General features: G+C 38.1%; 1 protein-coding gene and 1 long non-coding RNA gene across 2 annotated transcripts; one reads left to right on the plus strand and one right to left on the minus strand.

Moving 5' to 3' along the window:
• Positions 1-2,203: 2,203 nt before the first annotated feature.
• Positions 2,204-2,677, plus strand: LOC118071074 (collagen alpha-1(IV) chain-like). Its single transcript, XM_035090030.1, has one exon. The coding sequence runs from the start codon at positions 2,204-2,206 to the stop codon at positions 2,675-2,677; it is 474 nt and encodes a 157-aa protein (XP_034945921.1).
• An 8,404-nt stretch (positions 2,678-11,081) lies between these two features.
• On the minus strand, positions 11,082-12,753 carry LOC118071054 (uncharacterized). Its single transcript, XR_004690840.1, has 3 exons — positions 12,551-12,753; positions 11,620-11,716; positions 11,082-11,524 (listed from the first exon to the last, which is right to left on the minus strand). It is a non-coding gene; the product is annotated as an uncharacterized lncRNA (long non-coding RNA).
• Between the last annotated feature and the right edge of the window lie 1,354 nt (positions 12,754-14,107).

Below are 14,107 nucleotides of genomic sequence, written 5' to 3' on the forward strand. Positions count from 1 at the left end.
ATTGATGATAATTTTCATTGTAAAGTTGAATGATAGAATCATAAATATTATTATGTCCTTATATAATCTTAGAGCCGGCTAGTAAATCTATAAATATTTATAAATGAGATTTTTTTGGATTTTATAATATAGTTTCTTATACCACCTGGTAGATTCAGGCAAAAAAAAATAAATGTTATTTGACAATAAGTATTTTAGAATCTAGTAGTAGCCTATGCTTTCATAGAATCTTACAAAATTTCGTGGTAGAATTATTTATAATTTTATATAATAATAATAATTTTCTTTAACAATAATAATATCTAATTATAGGTATATCTATAATTTATTGATAAGTACTTGTAATATCACAAAGAGTTGAGGGTTTTATGAAATTTGACAAAATTAGGCCATAATATTATGAGTAATTTTCATCAACAATTTTTTAAAGAATCTTATATCGAATAATTCTACAAAACAGTTTATAAATGTATATTACAAGATATATCCTATAAAATCCTATAAGAAGTTATTCGCAAATTTTTATTTCTACTAAAATATAAATGTCTGGTATCTATCTGTGCGCACTAATCTCCGTAACAGCTGAACCAATTGCAATAAAACATTACAGACATAGGGGGGAGTTTGTAAGAAAGGGTATAGGCTATTTTTTTTCAAATATTGATTGTTTATAATAAATTAAATTTAAACACGTAATATTTTCAATGAATTTGAGCTTTTTTTAACGTGATATCTTTTTTTTAACTAAATTAAAGACACCGATTATAATAAGTGAATTTGCACTAACTTCTGTTGTCAGTGATAATAAGATTTGTTATAAACAATTGAATATGACCAATTTTAAAAAATGAATTTTAGCAAACTTCTAATGATAATGACAATAAAATTTAGTATGAACGATTAAGAACAAAGTTCAACTAATAGTTCAGTCCCCGGGATTCCACGATCTCTATAAACGAGTGAGTGGAACATAGGTTGAGCACCTACCGGGCGCGTCTCCAGGTGGCGGATAGAAGCATTGTCCGGGTAGTACCGAGTGGAGGCCTCGGGGGCCGCGAGGCGTACCGAGTGCAAACACGAGGGAAGCCGCTGGCAAGTGCAGCTTGGGTGTGTACACACTTGGGTGTGCAAGAGGCTCTGCACAGGTGGACCTTTATTTCCTCATCACTCGTGGGACTCGAATGGATGATCTAGACAACATTCGGAGTAGTGGGGGTCCTATCTCTTCTGACGAAGAAATAGGACTTGGAAAAGCCGAGGCGGGACGAACCAGCGAGGACGGCGAGGTGCAAACCGAGCTGCCTTGTAAGGAACGACCTGCTACCGGCAAGGAGGATCAGGGGAAGAAACTCGATAAACCTGATCCACCATCACGCCCCAAAAAGAAAAAGCTTTGCGGGGCAGCGAGGAAGAGGTTGAGGAAGGCTAAGCTGCTGGAACTGGAGAAATCCGGGGCTAGCACAGCCGGAGCGAAGGCTGAGCCAAATCAGAGGAAACCGGGGGCCACTGTGGTAACCGGCGGAATCTCTGGAGGCAAGGCAACTTCCTGTGGTACCAGGACTGACCCTAAGGTCGAGACCGGGGCCACTAGCTCCACCAAGTCGGAGTCTTCCACCGAAGCCGTGGGTAACACCAAAAGGCAGAGGTCGGAGGATTGCACCCCGACGCAAAATGTCGAGCGAAGAAGGCTCGCGTAGCACCTGGGCCTAGCAGCTTTGCTAAAGCGGCTGCGGGAGGCAAGAGGGTGGCCATCGCGCCGGACCTCTATCCTTCTGCGACCCTCAGCAAGTAGCAAGGGGAACTAGTGCTGGCAGGACTTCTTCGGGCCCTGGACGATGCCATCAAAAGTGGCACTGTTCTGGGATTTGAGGGCCACAAACTCGACAGAGGGCTTCTGTGGATCAACTGTCCTGATGAACGGGCAGCCACATGGCTCAAGGAGACAGTCCCCTCCATAAAGGTCTTGGAAGGAGTAAACCTCGAGGTTCTCGAGAGGGAGAAAGTTCCAAGACTCTCTAGGGTCACCGCGACGTTTCCCGGGCCACCGGTGGATCCAGCGGTGATCTTGAAAAGACTCGAAGGCCAAAATGCCGGACTGCATACCAACCTCTGGCGGGTTTGGAGCACGAAGGCAACGCCAACACTGACTAGCTTAGTCATTGGCGTGGACGACGAGTCATTAAAGCTCTTGAAAGGGTTAGGAATGAGTCCTTACTGCGGCCTAGGCAGAGCTCGATTTTTCGAGGCGCCAAAGGCTGTGGAGGGGAGGCAGGCCGAACCCGGAAAGAGGAAATTACCGGTGGCAGGTACCTCCAAGGTGGTACCCCCTCCGAGAGGAAAGAGGAGGCGTGCGGAAACGCACGCAGCCTCTACCTCGAAGGAGAAGGGAGCACCAGGAGGGCCCACCAACCCTCCACCTCCGAGGGAGCCATCACAGGGGCTTGAGAAACCGAACTGTGAAGAAGGCAAACCTCGGACCAGTGGACGGGCTACGCCAACTCCTGGGGCACGGGGGAGACCCACAAAGAACCAGGAGTTGGCAAGGGTGGGGAGGGTCCTGTCTCAGATCAGGCTGACCGACATGGTAAAGCCTGGAGCAGAACCTACAGGTAACCCTCCTACGGGAGAGGGCGCAAGAAGGGACGGCGACATGGCTGGCCCTTCTACGCAGGATTAACCTTCCTCCTACGCTCCCGCATCCCAATCCTATTCCCAACACGCGAAATCAAACGGCGCCGGAATCCCTGTGATATCGGGGCTGTTAAAGATTTCGCAGATTAACTTGCATCACTGCTATACGGCCGCGGCACTACATTGTCGAGACCTAGCGGTGAAGCACACAGATGTTCCTCTGATCCAAGAACCTTATTGTAGGGAGGGAGAGGTCTTGAAGGGAGACGCCAAAGGCGGATCCTTCATAAGCGGTAAAGGTGATAGGGACCCTAGGGCATGCGTTTTCGTGAGACGAGAACTAAACCCTGTGGAGCTCAGCCAATACTGCACAAGGGATCTGGCGGCAGTACAAGTGAAAATAGAGCTGGGAGGGGAGCCGATCAAGGTCGTTATCGGCTCGGCATACCTTCCTTATGACTCTGATGAACTACCACCCACTGAGGAGGTCAAACGACTCGTGGAGTACTGCCGAAGGACGAACTGCGAGCTCATATTAGGATGTGATGCTAACGCTCATCACACCTTTTGGGGCAGCAGCGACACTAACGAGAGAGGGGCCAGCCTGCTGGAATACCTCACTCGGCACAGCATAGAAGTCCTGAACAGGGGGGCACAAACCTACGTTTGTTACCTCGGTCAGGCAGGAGGTCATCGACATAACTGTCGCCACGGCGAAAATCTATGATTTCGTCAGGAAGTGGGAGGTGGACGAAGAGGAAACTCTGTCGGACCACCGGCGCATTAATCTCACTCTGACAGGAGAAGTGGGCAACGTGGTACCGCAACTCCGTAGGGACCCAAGAAGCGCTGACTGGGGCCTGTTCAAGCAGGAACTAGAAAGACTCATGGGGGAACCCGGAACGGAAGGGCGTGTAGGGTCTCCGGCCGGCCTCGATGAGGCAGTGCTGGACCTACAAGACGCTATTGCAGGGGCCTATAGTTGCTCATGCCCAGCCAGGGTGATGCAGGAGTGCAGGAGAGTCTCATGGTGGAACAGGGAGCTTGAAAAGGCTCGCAGGGAAACCAGGAGACTCTTCAACAGGGCAAAAAAGCTCAAGACGGATCAGATGTGGACTGAATTTAAAACCTCACGGAGAAGATTCAGGTCTATGATCAAGTCAGTAAGGAGGCAAGCCTGGAGAAGCTTTTGCGAGAGACTGGAGGCCCTACCTGAGGTAGCCAGAATCCGCAAGCTGATCACCCCCGGCAGGAACGTGGCGCTCCGAGGCCTAGAATCTCCGGAGGGAGAGATGGTCGACGACCATCAAGGCATACTGGAGCTCCTCATTAAAACGCATTTTCCGGGATCGACCCCGGTGCAAGAAACCACAAGCGAGGCTGTTAGACCAGGCGGGCTCGTAAGGGCCGACTGGGAAACCGCCAGGCGGGTGGTGACCTACGATCGGGTAAAATGGGCAGTCGGTACCTTTGATCGCTACAAGAGTCCAGGCACGGACGGAATCTATCCGGTTCTGCTGCAAATGGGCGGGGAGCGACTATGGCGCAGACTGGTACATATTTACCGATCTTTCCTTGCCATGGGTTACATACCTAAGGCTTGGCGGACGGTCAGGGTGGTATTCATACCCAAAATGGGGAAGGACCGCTATGACCAAGCAAAGGCCTACAGGCCCATAAGTCTAACCTCCTTCGTCCTAAAAACGCTGGAGCGGCTTGTGGACTGTTACCTTAAAGAGAGCGCATTGTGCACCAGGCCCTTGTGCTCAGCACAACACGCCTACCAAAGTGGCAAGTCTGTAGAGACTGCCCTTCATGACCTCGTAGGAGGCCTGGAGAAAGCCCTGGAGACAGGCAGGTCGGCAATTGGGGTCTTTTTAGATATCGAAGGGGCGTTTGATAACACACCCTTCAAAACTATGGGTGAGGCAGTTCAGGACTTCGGAGCAGACGTCACGCTTGCACGTTGGATCATGAACTTGCTCGCCAGTAGAACGGCCATCGCCTATTTAGGAGGTACAGAGGTTCGAGCTGCAGTGGCCAGGGGCTGCCCGCAGGGAGGTGTCCTATCTCCCCTGCTGTGGACCCTGGTGGTGGACGAACTTCTTACGAACCTGAAAAAGGCGGGCTTCAGCGTTCAAGGCTACGCTGATGACGTGGCCATCACGGTCACAGGCGACGATTTGGGTAGTCTGTCCCTCAGAATGCAGACGGCCCTCAACGTCGTTGAGAGATGGTGCCAGGTTCGAGGGCTCAGGGTTAACCCGAGCAAAACTGAACTGGTTCTGTTCACAAGAGGAAGGAGGACTGAGTTCAGGCCTCCCTCCATCTTTGGCAAACAGCTGAAATGTTCGGAAACAGTGTGCTACCTTGGAGTAACCTTAGATAGGAAGCTCCACTGGAGGGCACATGTGGACAAACAGGTCAAGAAGGCCACGGCTACCTTCTGGACCTGCAGAAGAATGTTCAGCGCTACATGGGGACTGAAGCCGAAAACAATAAAATGGCTGTACACAGCTGTTGTCATTCGCCAACTAACCTACGCCTCCATAGTATGGTGGACCTCCGTCAGGAGGAACGCCTGCAGGAAGCAACTAAATAAAGTCTATAGAGCGGCACTGCTAGGTATAACGGGAGCCCTGAGGACGACCCCAACCCTAGCTATGGGCTGCCTACTGAGGATCCCTCCGCCGGAACTGATGGTGGAGGTGTTAGCGAAGAGGGCGGTTATCCGCTTGAGGAGCCATAGACAGTGGACGAGCTTTCGAGCTGGGCATGCGGCGATCCTGGGCCCGGAGGACCCTACGGGACTCAGTGGCAAAAAGGTCGATCGCTGCCCCGGGAAGCTAGAATTCTCACCCGGATACGAAGTCATCTTTATGGACAGACGGACCTGGCTGGAGGAAGGCGAGGAATCGCTTACTCCCAAGGGGCCTGTCTGGTACGTGGATGGAGCGAAGTGTAAGGGGGGAGAGGCCGGAGCCGGAATCTGGTGCGGGGGACCACGGGTGGAGGAATCCTACACCCTGGGCCAGGACGCTTCCGTGTTCCAGGCAGAGGTGTACGCAATCCTGTTATGCGCTATGCATATAACCAAAAGAGATTGCACTGGGCAGCATATCTATATCTGCAGTGACAGCTATGCTGCCTTAACGGCTCTTTCGCAAGTGGCTACCTGTTCAAAACTCGTGGACCACTGCAGAAGGGTACTAAACCAAGCGGCATGCCGCAACAAACTGAAGCTGCTAAAGGTACCAAGTCACTGCGGTATACGCGGCAACACCGAAGCCGACAGGCTGGCCCGTATTAGCGCCAGCGGCGGAGGTGACAGGGGCCCAGTGGAGATAAACGCTCCCGGGGAACTTGTGAAGGCGCTGGGGGACAAGTGGCTGCACAAAAGATTCACCAGCTACTGGGCGGAGACCTCGAGGATGAGGCACACCAGAGCGTTCATCAGGAAACCCACACCTCAAGTGAGTAGGGACCTGATCGAACTGGATAAAAGAAGGCTAAGAGTGGCCGTGGGCACCGTCACAGGGCACTGGCTAACTCGACGCCATATGAAGATGCTGGGACGCGGAGAGGAATCCGCGTGCCGGTGGTGTGGTGAGGAGGAAGAGACGCCTCTTCACATGATAAGGGAATGCTCGGGGCTAAGGGAACCCAGGCAGCGCCTGTTAGGGAACCTTGAGACCGACGCACCCATCCTTGAGACGGTCGGGACGGCCAGGCTTCTGCAATTTTGCTACGAGGCCGGGCTGTACCAACCCACCTAAGACCGCCTTTACCACAAGCTTGGACCCAGTACAATGGCCCCGTAGCTAAGTGCAGGGAAGGCGGGGCAGATTAAAGGAGAATAGTTCAGTCAATTAAATCTCGAAAAGGCTGATTTTTGAATTAATTTTAGTATAAAAATTTTAGTATTTTTGTCAATGTTTCTAGGTCCGAAGTAGCATTTTTTACAAGACGAAAGTTGTTATTAAATGCTTTTTATTGATTAATGATATTAAAAATATCAACTGCAGTTCAATGGGCTGTTATGGTAGAGGAACAAGAACAATCGCTAAAACCTGTGCATCTGAGAGAGAACATTGATGAAAACATTATAATTAATTTATTTATAATGATTTCTTGATAAACTGAGCAATTCGCACATTTAATTCTACATTTTGCAAATGTATTTAATTTAATAATTTTTTCCTATTTTTGGGATCAAAAATAGGAAATACTAAACAAAAGACTTTAAAAAATTAGTTTGTTTATACGTAACAGCTACTTCTTTAATAACAATTAGATAATCTCGAGAACTATGGATCACAGAGATCTGAGACTGGTTTCATTTAACTCTCTAAAAAAATCTCTACAAATCTTATGCATCATGCCTAGAGATATTTAATTGAGAATTCATGGAAAAAGCTCATTTTTTATAAACAAAAATGCCTACTCGCGTTCCTTACTAAAAACCGGCTAGAAAGTAAAATTCATTTATACTACAATTAGCTTAATGTTTTTATCTCAATTTACAGGACTATAAGAAATTAGTGTCTTTTAAGTAATCGTAAATTAAAATCGTAAAAGTAGTGATAAGAATATAATTTGCAGTAGAACCTTGTATTAGATTGAACGGTCTTTTATTTTTATAATGATCGTATTTGTTCTCACGGTTAAGTATTATTATTCACAGTAAAAAAGTATAATTGCGAACGAAATCGCGGGTACAAGCTAGTCATTTTTATAGTTTTACTGACTAGTTTTATCAGATTACATAAGAATATATTCTATTGGAATATGTGAGAACTGATTGGTTAATAATATTTCAATAAGTTCTTATAATTCAATTCAATATGTTCTTACAATAATTATATAGCTGAGCTTAAAGTGAAATTAAGGAATGAGAAACTTTTTCATTGTAAGCAATTAATAAATAGTAATTAAAGTAAATTCAAAGTGTACGCATAAAAAATTTCTTTGGATTTTATCCTTATTAATTTTTTATGCATAATTTATTATAAGAAAATTCGTACATACATCTTGATAATATTAGATAAGAGAATTATAAAAGTTTACTAATAACTTCTTGTATGATCTGATAACATTCCTGGTTAAATATTTCGATTGAAACCAGTGGAATCCAATTGAATCTAATAGACCTAGAATTGGATTTAATCGGATCGAACAAAAATCTGCTCAATTTGGAAAGAATTGGAATATATTGAAGTAAATTAAAAACATGTCTCTATAGGATTTTTTAGATAATTTTTATTTCATTTCGAATTAAAAATAAATAATATTCAATCGAATAAAAACTTAAATAAAAATAATGTCTGAAAAATATTTTAATTAGATCTTATAGGATGATCCGATTGAGTTTTAATCAGATTTCCTATAGAAATCAAAAGAGATTCTAACAGGATTCAATTGAGAAAATGTATCCATTCCTATACTATTCGAGATATTTTTAAACTATAAATTAGAGTTATCAATCTCTAAACATATTAAAGACTCCCAACATTTAAGAAAAATATTAAAATAATTATTGAATAATAATTTATCGTAAAAAATTGATTTTCCTGACTACGTTTTTATTTCTAACAGAAAGCTGTTCATTTCTAATGGAAGCTAATAGAGATTCTGATGGAATTCAATTAAAACATAAAATTTGAGTTGTCTTTTTTTTAAGTTTACTTTTTCAATTGAAAATTTTCCAATTGAAATCAAAAAAAAAAATTACCTATAGAACTCGGTAGAAACATGTTTCCAACTCACTCCAATACATTCAAATTATTTCCTATTAAATTTAATTGGATTTTATTGATTTCAATTAAAATGTTTAACTAGGAACATTTATTTCAAGTTGTTTGTTTGTCAGCCAAATATACTATTGGGAATCATTATCAAATTCTATAGTATTATTTTGAGGAGTACACATAAGGTCTGGAAAAAATATTTTCAAGTATATGCTCCATGTTTTCAGGTTTATCTGAGGATTTTTTTTAGATATGTAAATGCAAAAAATTACTTCTGATACTGAACATTTAAAAACAACGAAAGTACGTAAGTATATATTGATTAAATTATTTACAGCTCTCCACTGCATCAATAACAGATACTTATTATTCTGTGGCTTTCAATAGTTAGTTGTTTGATTGATCTTTTCTTTTTTTATTGACATATTTTGTTTAATTATTAAAACTGTATTATTTTACATTCTCATTTTCAATGCATTATAATAATCCCTCTATAAACATTTTACTTAAAACTCTAATAAAAAAACTAATCAGATATTATGATATTTTCAAATAATATCCTTATATACCGAGTGAACAATGTATAATATTCTGACGTAGGTGTAGAACTGTCACGGCGGCGAACACCCAGATCTACCTTATAAGGATGGTTTACTTCGCTCCAGTAGTCCAAATATTATTTTTATTCATTTCATCATAAAAAGTTAAAACTTTGTTTCCTTTTTAAGGTTACAATTATGATGTTTTCTGTTTCGCTAAGAAAGACAGCATATGTCTGCGCTTATAAACAGACGATTTCTCGTTATTCAATTCAGGATAGAATTCGTCGCTTTGTTGACTAATAATGGAGACAGAATTTTAATTCCAAAATTCTAAAATACGATTTTCCTCAAGGAAAATATTATTTTCTAGTAAAGTCTTCTAAAAATTCACATAATGTATTTTTATAGACTCATGATAAGCTAGATTATAAAAACCTCGGGGAAAATTTTTCCTATATGACCGTATATAAAACATATAAGATCATATATCTTCCACATACGATCCACATAAGGTTATATACAATTATATAAGAAAATTTTTCTCGGGAATATAATTATTAATTTTTGTTTGATTTTTGTAGAAATTTTTTTTTTAAAATTAAATATACTTAATAGTTACTTATATAAACGTATATTTATACATATTCTCATGTATCACTCTTCTTTTCCATTCTTCATTGGTTGTGTCAAATAAAATTAATATGTTAACTATTAGCTATTGAATACAATTAATAATAGATTTTTATTTTTCCCAATTTTGGCAGAAAACAAATCTCAGCCATCCCATATCAGCGACAGAACATAATAAAATAAAATTTGAATTAAAAAATGCTAGAAATGAAGTCGAAACTTTAAAATTAAGATTACAAGCTGAAAAATGCAAAAATGAGTCTCTTCAAAAATCAATAAACAAAATAATTTCAGAATATAATCTGCAAAATAGGATAGCTGATGACATTGCACTGATTTTAAGTAAGATTGTGATATGTTCATTGTGATAGAAATTTAACTTAGAGAGTTAAGTACATTATTAATTATTTTTTTTGGCAGATGCATTTCGCGAAAACTCTTATGCTTATAACCCTAATAGTCTAGTCATATTAAATTTTAAATAGTAAAACAGCGTGCTATATTGAATGATAGAGTAATAGGTGTAAGATTTACCGAACTTATATGAAAAAAATTCTATGAAAAACAAACATCGTATACTAAAAATAACGAAGAACATTGTACTTCGTTGTACATAGTTTTTTTGTGCAGGAAATGAAATGTTTGAAATTGACACCAATAATTTTTTACGTTTAACCAATTAACTCTCAGATTCAAAGAATGTATGCAGAACATTATTTCTAAATTTTGATAATTTGGAATTGTTGGATAGCGAAAATCATAAAGAAATTTAATGTATTATTTAAAATAGTCATTGTACCTAATCATGTACAACTACGTAAAGCAATACATTACGAATAATAACATAAAAGTACAAGATTGAGACTAGATTGAGAAGTAAGTATAAGTTAATGCTTAATGCTATACTCATTGTGAACCGAAAGAAGTTGATATCAAAGACTGGATAATTGTTACTGAGTTGTTCATACACAACGTTTCTGGTTTTATCGAATCTTACTACTGGTATTGTAAAGAAATGTTGTTATTGAAAGAAGTATAACTAATGTTTTAGTCAGCGTCTACAATTACTTTCGATGCAGAAAAAAGAACATGGAAAAATTTGCATTTAGATAATTGGTGTAGTAATTATGGCAAAGAATTTTTTAATAAAAATACTATTTGATGAATCTGTCGAATTTTCCAGTTTATTACCAGCAAAAGAATAATTATACTACAATGCGAAAAAAAACATAAATATTGATAGTTATAATTGGTTGATGAGACTAAACCCAAAGTTGTCTGGAATATAGCTGATAGATGTCTTCGTCTGTGACGAGGTATTTTAAAAAATATTTGAACGATACCTGAACTATATCTGTAATAAATCTTATATAGGGAAAGATTTTTTATATTTAAAAGTAATAGATGGATTGACAATGATTACAATGACAATTATTATTGATATTAATAAAAATATAAAATTTTTTATGAAGTACATGATGAAAATTATTGGAAGGAAGGTATTATATAAATGTAATTAAAGATAATCATGTTGTTAGATATGTTGATTGTTATCAATTCATTTATATTATAAATTATTGCAACACAAAAGTACAATTCATTTTGATTATTACGAATCTATGTTAGATGTATGCTTATGTGATTGATACATGAAGTTTATCATAATTGAACCGTTACATATGTAGTACAGCTTTGCGCTAAAACAGGAAAAAAATAACAAAAAATTGTATTCATTACACGTTATATTCAAACTTTAGAAATGAACCATTCCAATTTCTACAAAAGAATTATTTCGATGCAATTGTGGAGAAGTAGAATGAAGTTGACTGGTTATTCATCCTTTCCTGAATCCATATGTATGTGGATGAAATTCATATCAATAACTGTTGCCCATGAATAAAAGTTTATAATCTGTCAGCTGTGCATAATGACAGTAAGAATGATTCATTGGAGTTTTGACGTATGCAGTTTCATCTACAAGAGTTTCAATAATGAGAAACATATATCATATGTAATCTTAGTGAATATGTATACAAACCACAAAAACAATTGCATAAATCCATACTCACGAACTTTTCCATCATTTGCTGATTGTATTGACATCATCCGGTAGTTGAAATATAGAATGAAATATCATTGAACATAGGTATCTTTAATTTTCCAAAACTATGTGTAAGAAAGAAGCAATTAGCATCATGTTTACTATTGATCTAAGAAATGTTGAAACAAAGAATAAGCATTATAAAAAGAAACGTTGAATAAAAGAAAAATATACTAATGTTATTGTCATAGGAATAGAAAAGAAAAGTTTAAAAAAGAAATCGTACGTACCACTATGGAAATATTCGAAAATATGACCAAATTAAAATAAATATAGAAAACTGAAAAGTTTTAAAACTGTTTTTATGAATGATATGATGAAAAAGTCTGCATGATTCTCTATTCCATTAAATCATCCATTAATTGAAGGAAATAAACACAGCATAAATAAAAATTATGTATTTGACAAAATTTATGGAATTTTGAAAACCGTAGAAGCATAAAAGTAGGAACTATCATCATACAAGTAATCAAAACTCCTCGTAAACATCACTCAAAACCTGATGACATATCGTTCAACCGTATCAATGCAAGGTATAAATGTGGGTAATTAATTTCCGTGAAATGAATTAAAAATTATTTGAAGGAAAAAGCATGTACAAAGTCAGCACATGATTCTATAACAATAATATCTACCGATATTACGTACGGATGGTTTTGTACATTGAGTGACGCTTTGCAGAGCAGAGCAAGCTTATTTTAATTTAATAAAAATGTAAACACTTATGCAGTGATAAAGCAATGAAAAATAAATAAAAAATTGATCATGTAAACAGATTGGACATGCTCTTAATATGTTGAAGCACGTGTAAATCAAGAAAAATAAAAACAAGGCATAGTAGAGGTTAACATAAACAAAACGGATAACCACATGTTTAGATTGATTTTGATATTACTTACTTGTTAACAGCCTTCCTCTTTCGAGAATATCGTCGGCTTGACAATCGTAATTGACGATTATAATTAGCTAATATTGAATCTTTACGATAACGGTGAGACATGTCTGTACGTATAACCACTGATAAAAGCAAACAACGATACAATAACTATTGAATAAGTTACCAAATAGATCTTAAATTGAGAAATTTTTTTTTTCAAAAAAGATTTTTATTAGAAATAAATTATTATTGGAAAGTAATGCACATAAAACTGTTGAAACAACAATAAGGTTATTACACACTAACCAAATCATACAATCTGATTTCCAAATGACAATAGTAGTGGCGCTATGAGTAATTAAAATTGTATCACAGTTAGCTACACCGTATCAAGATTTCGCGGGTTTTTTTTTAATTTGATTAGTTACAAGAAATATCATAAAATTGTAGTACAAAAGCCCTGAAATAATATTTGTTCCTTTTATTTAATATTGAAATATGTTCTAATAAATCATAAATTTCCTCATAAAAAAAGTACAACAGCATAGATGAGATGAAACATTGCAGCGGAAAATAAGGAAGGGAAGAAGAGGAATGTCTTCTGGAACACCAACCAATCAAAGGTATTTTAAAACTACGGAGTGAATTGAAGACAGAGAACGCTCAACGAATGTATGTGTATATTTATGTATTTACAAACAGTACATTTTGAAATATTCATTTTTTTGGTAATAATTGTTATAATTCACTTTGTGCCAACACGACGAACTTCCCATTAGTAATTGTTTATAACAAATTCATATTGTTATAAACAATGCGTAATTGCTAAGAGTCATATCTCATCATTAATCATATTTTTTTGTTGAAAGCATCCAAATCCATGTGATGTACGCATCAGTTAATCGATAAATACAATTTTCAATTGTTTATAACAAATTAATATTGTTATAAACAATGCATAATTTTTAAGAGTCATATTTGGTTGTGAACAATAATGTCTCGTCAATATCGACTTAATTTTCAAATGGAATTGTTATTGTTCGGCTTAAAAGTATTTTAAATAGCTTATCTTTTCATTTTTTTATTAGTTATTTTGTTATTAAAAAAAAAACGGCCCGATCGAATTCGTTAAAATTTCTTTCAGGTATTCTTTATAATAATATCTTTCAAATTAATTTTGGTTGAAGTCGATATCTCAATTTGTTCTTAAGATATCGAAAAGGAAAAAATGCTGACATCCGTACATACATACATACATACATACATACATATGTATACACACACATCATTCTAAAAATATGTCAGTATGCTTGCAAATATCTTGGAACTTGGAGATTTAATGAAAATTCAAATTTCACCAATCGACCCAATTACAATAACTTCCTAATGGAAAGTTAAAAAGTAAATAATGTTGAAATATAAATTTTGACACAGAATGGAACGGTTGTAGATAAATATTTAACATTTTTCAATGACAAACCAACAGGTACGTGTAAGATTGGTGGGCGTGTTTCTCCGTGTAGTGTCTTGTCTCTCTCTCTAGTGTGTGATGCGCGTACAACGCCCGTGTTTCAAGCTT

This window comes from Chelonus insularis, unplaced genomic scaffold (genome assembly GCF_013357705.1).
Source record: "Chelonus insularis isolate UGA/USDA-ARS -01 unplaced genomic scaffold, ASM1335770v1 contig_71_pilon, whole genome shotgun sequence".
In the NCBI taxonomy this organism is placed as follows: domain Eukaryota; kingdom Metazoa; phylum Arthropoda; class Insecta; order Hymenoptera; family Braconidae; genus Chelonus; species Chelonus insularis.

Bases quoted from the DNA above. Each gene is read 5' to 3' on its own strand.
- LOC118071074 (XM_035090030.1), top strand. From the start codon at position 2,204: ATGAGTCCTTACTGCGGCCTAGGCAGAGCTCGATTTTTCGAGGCGCCA.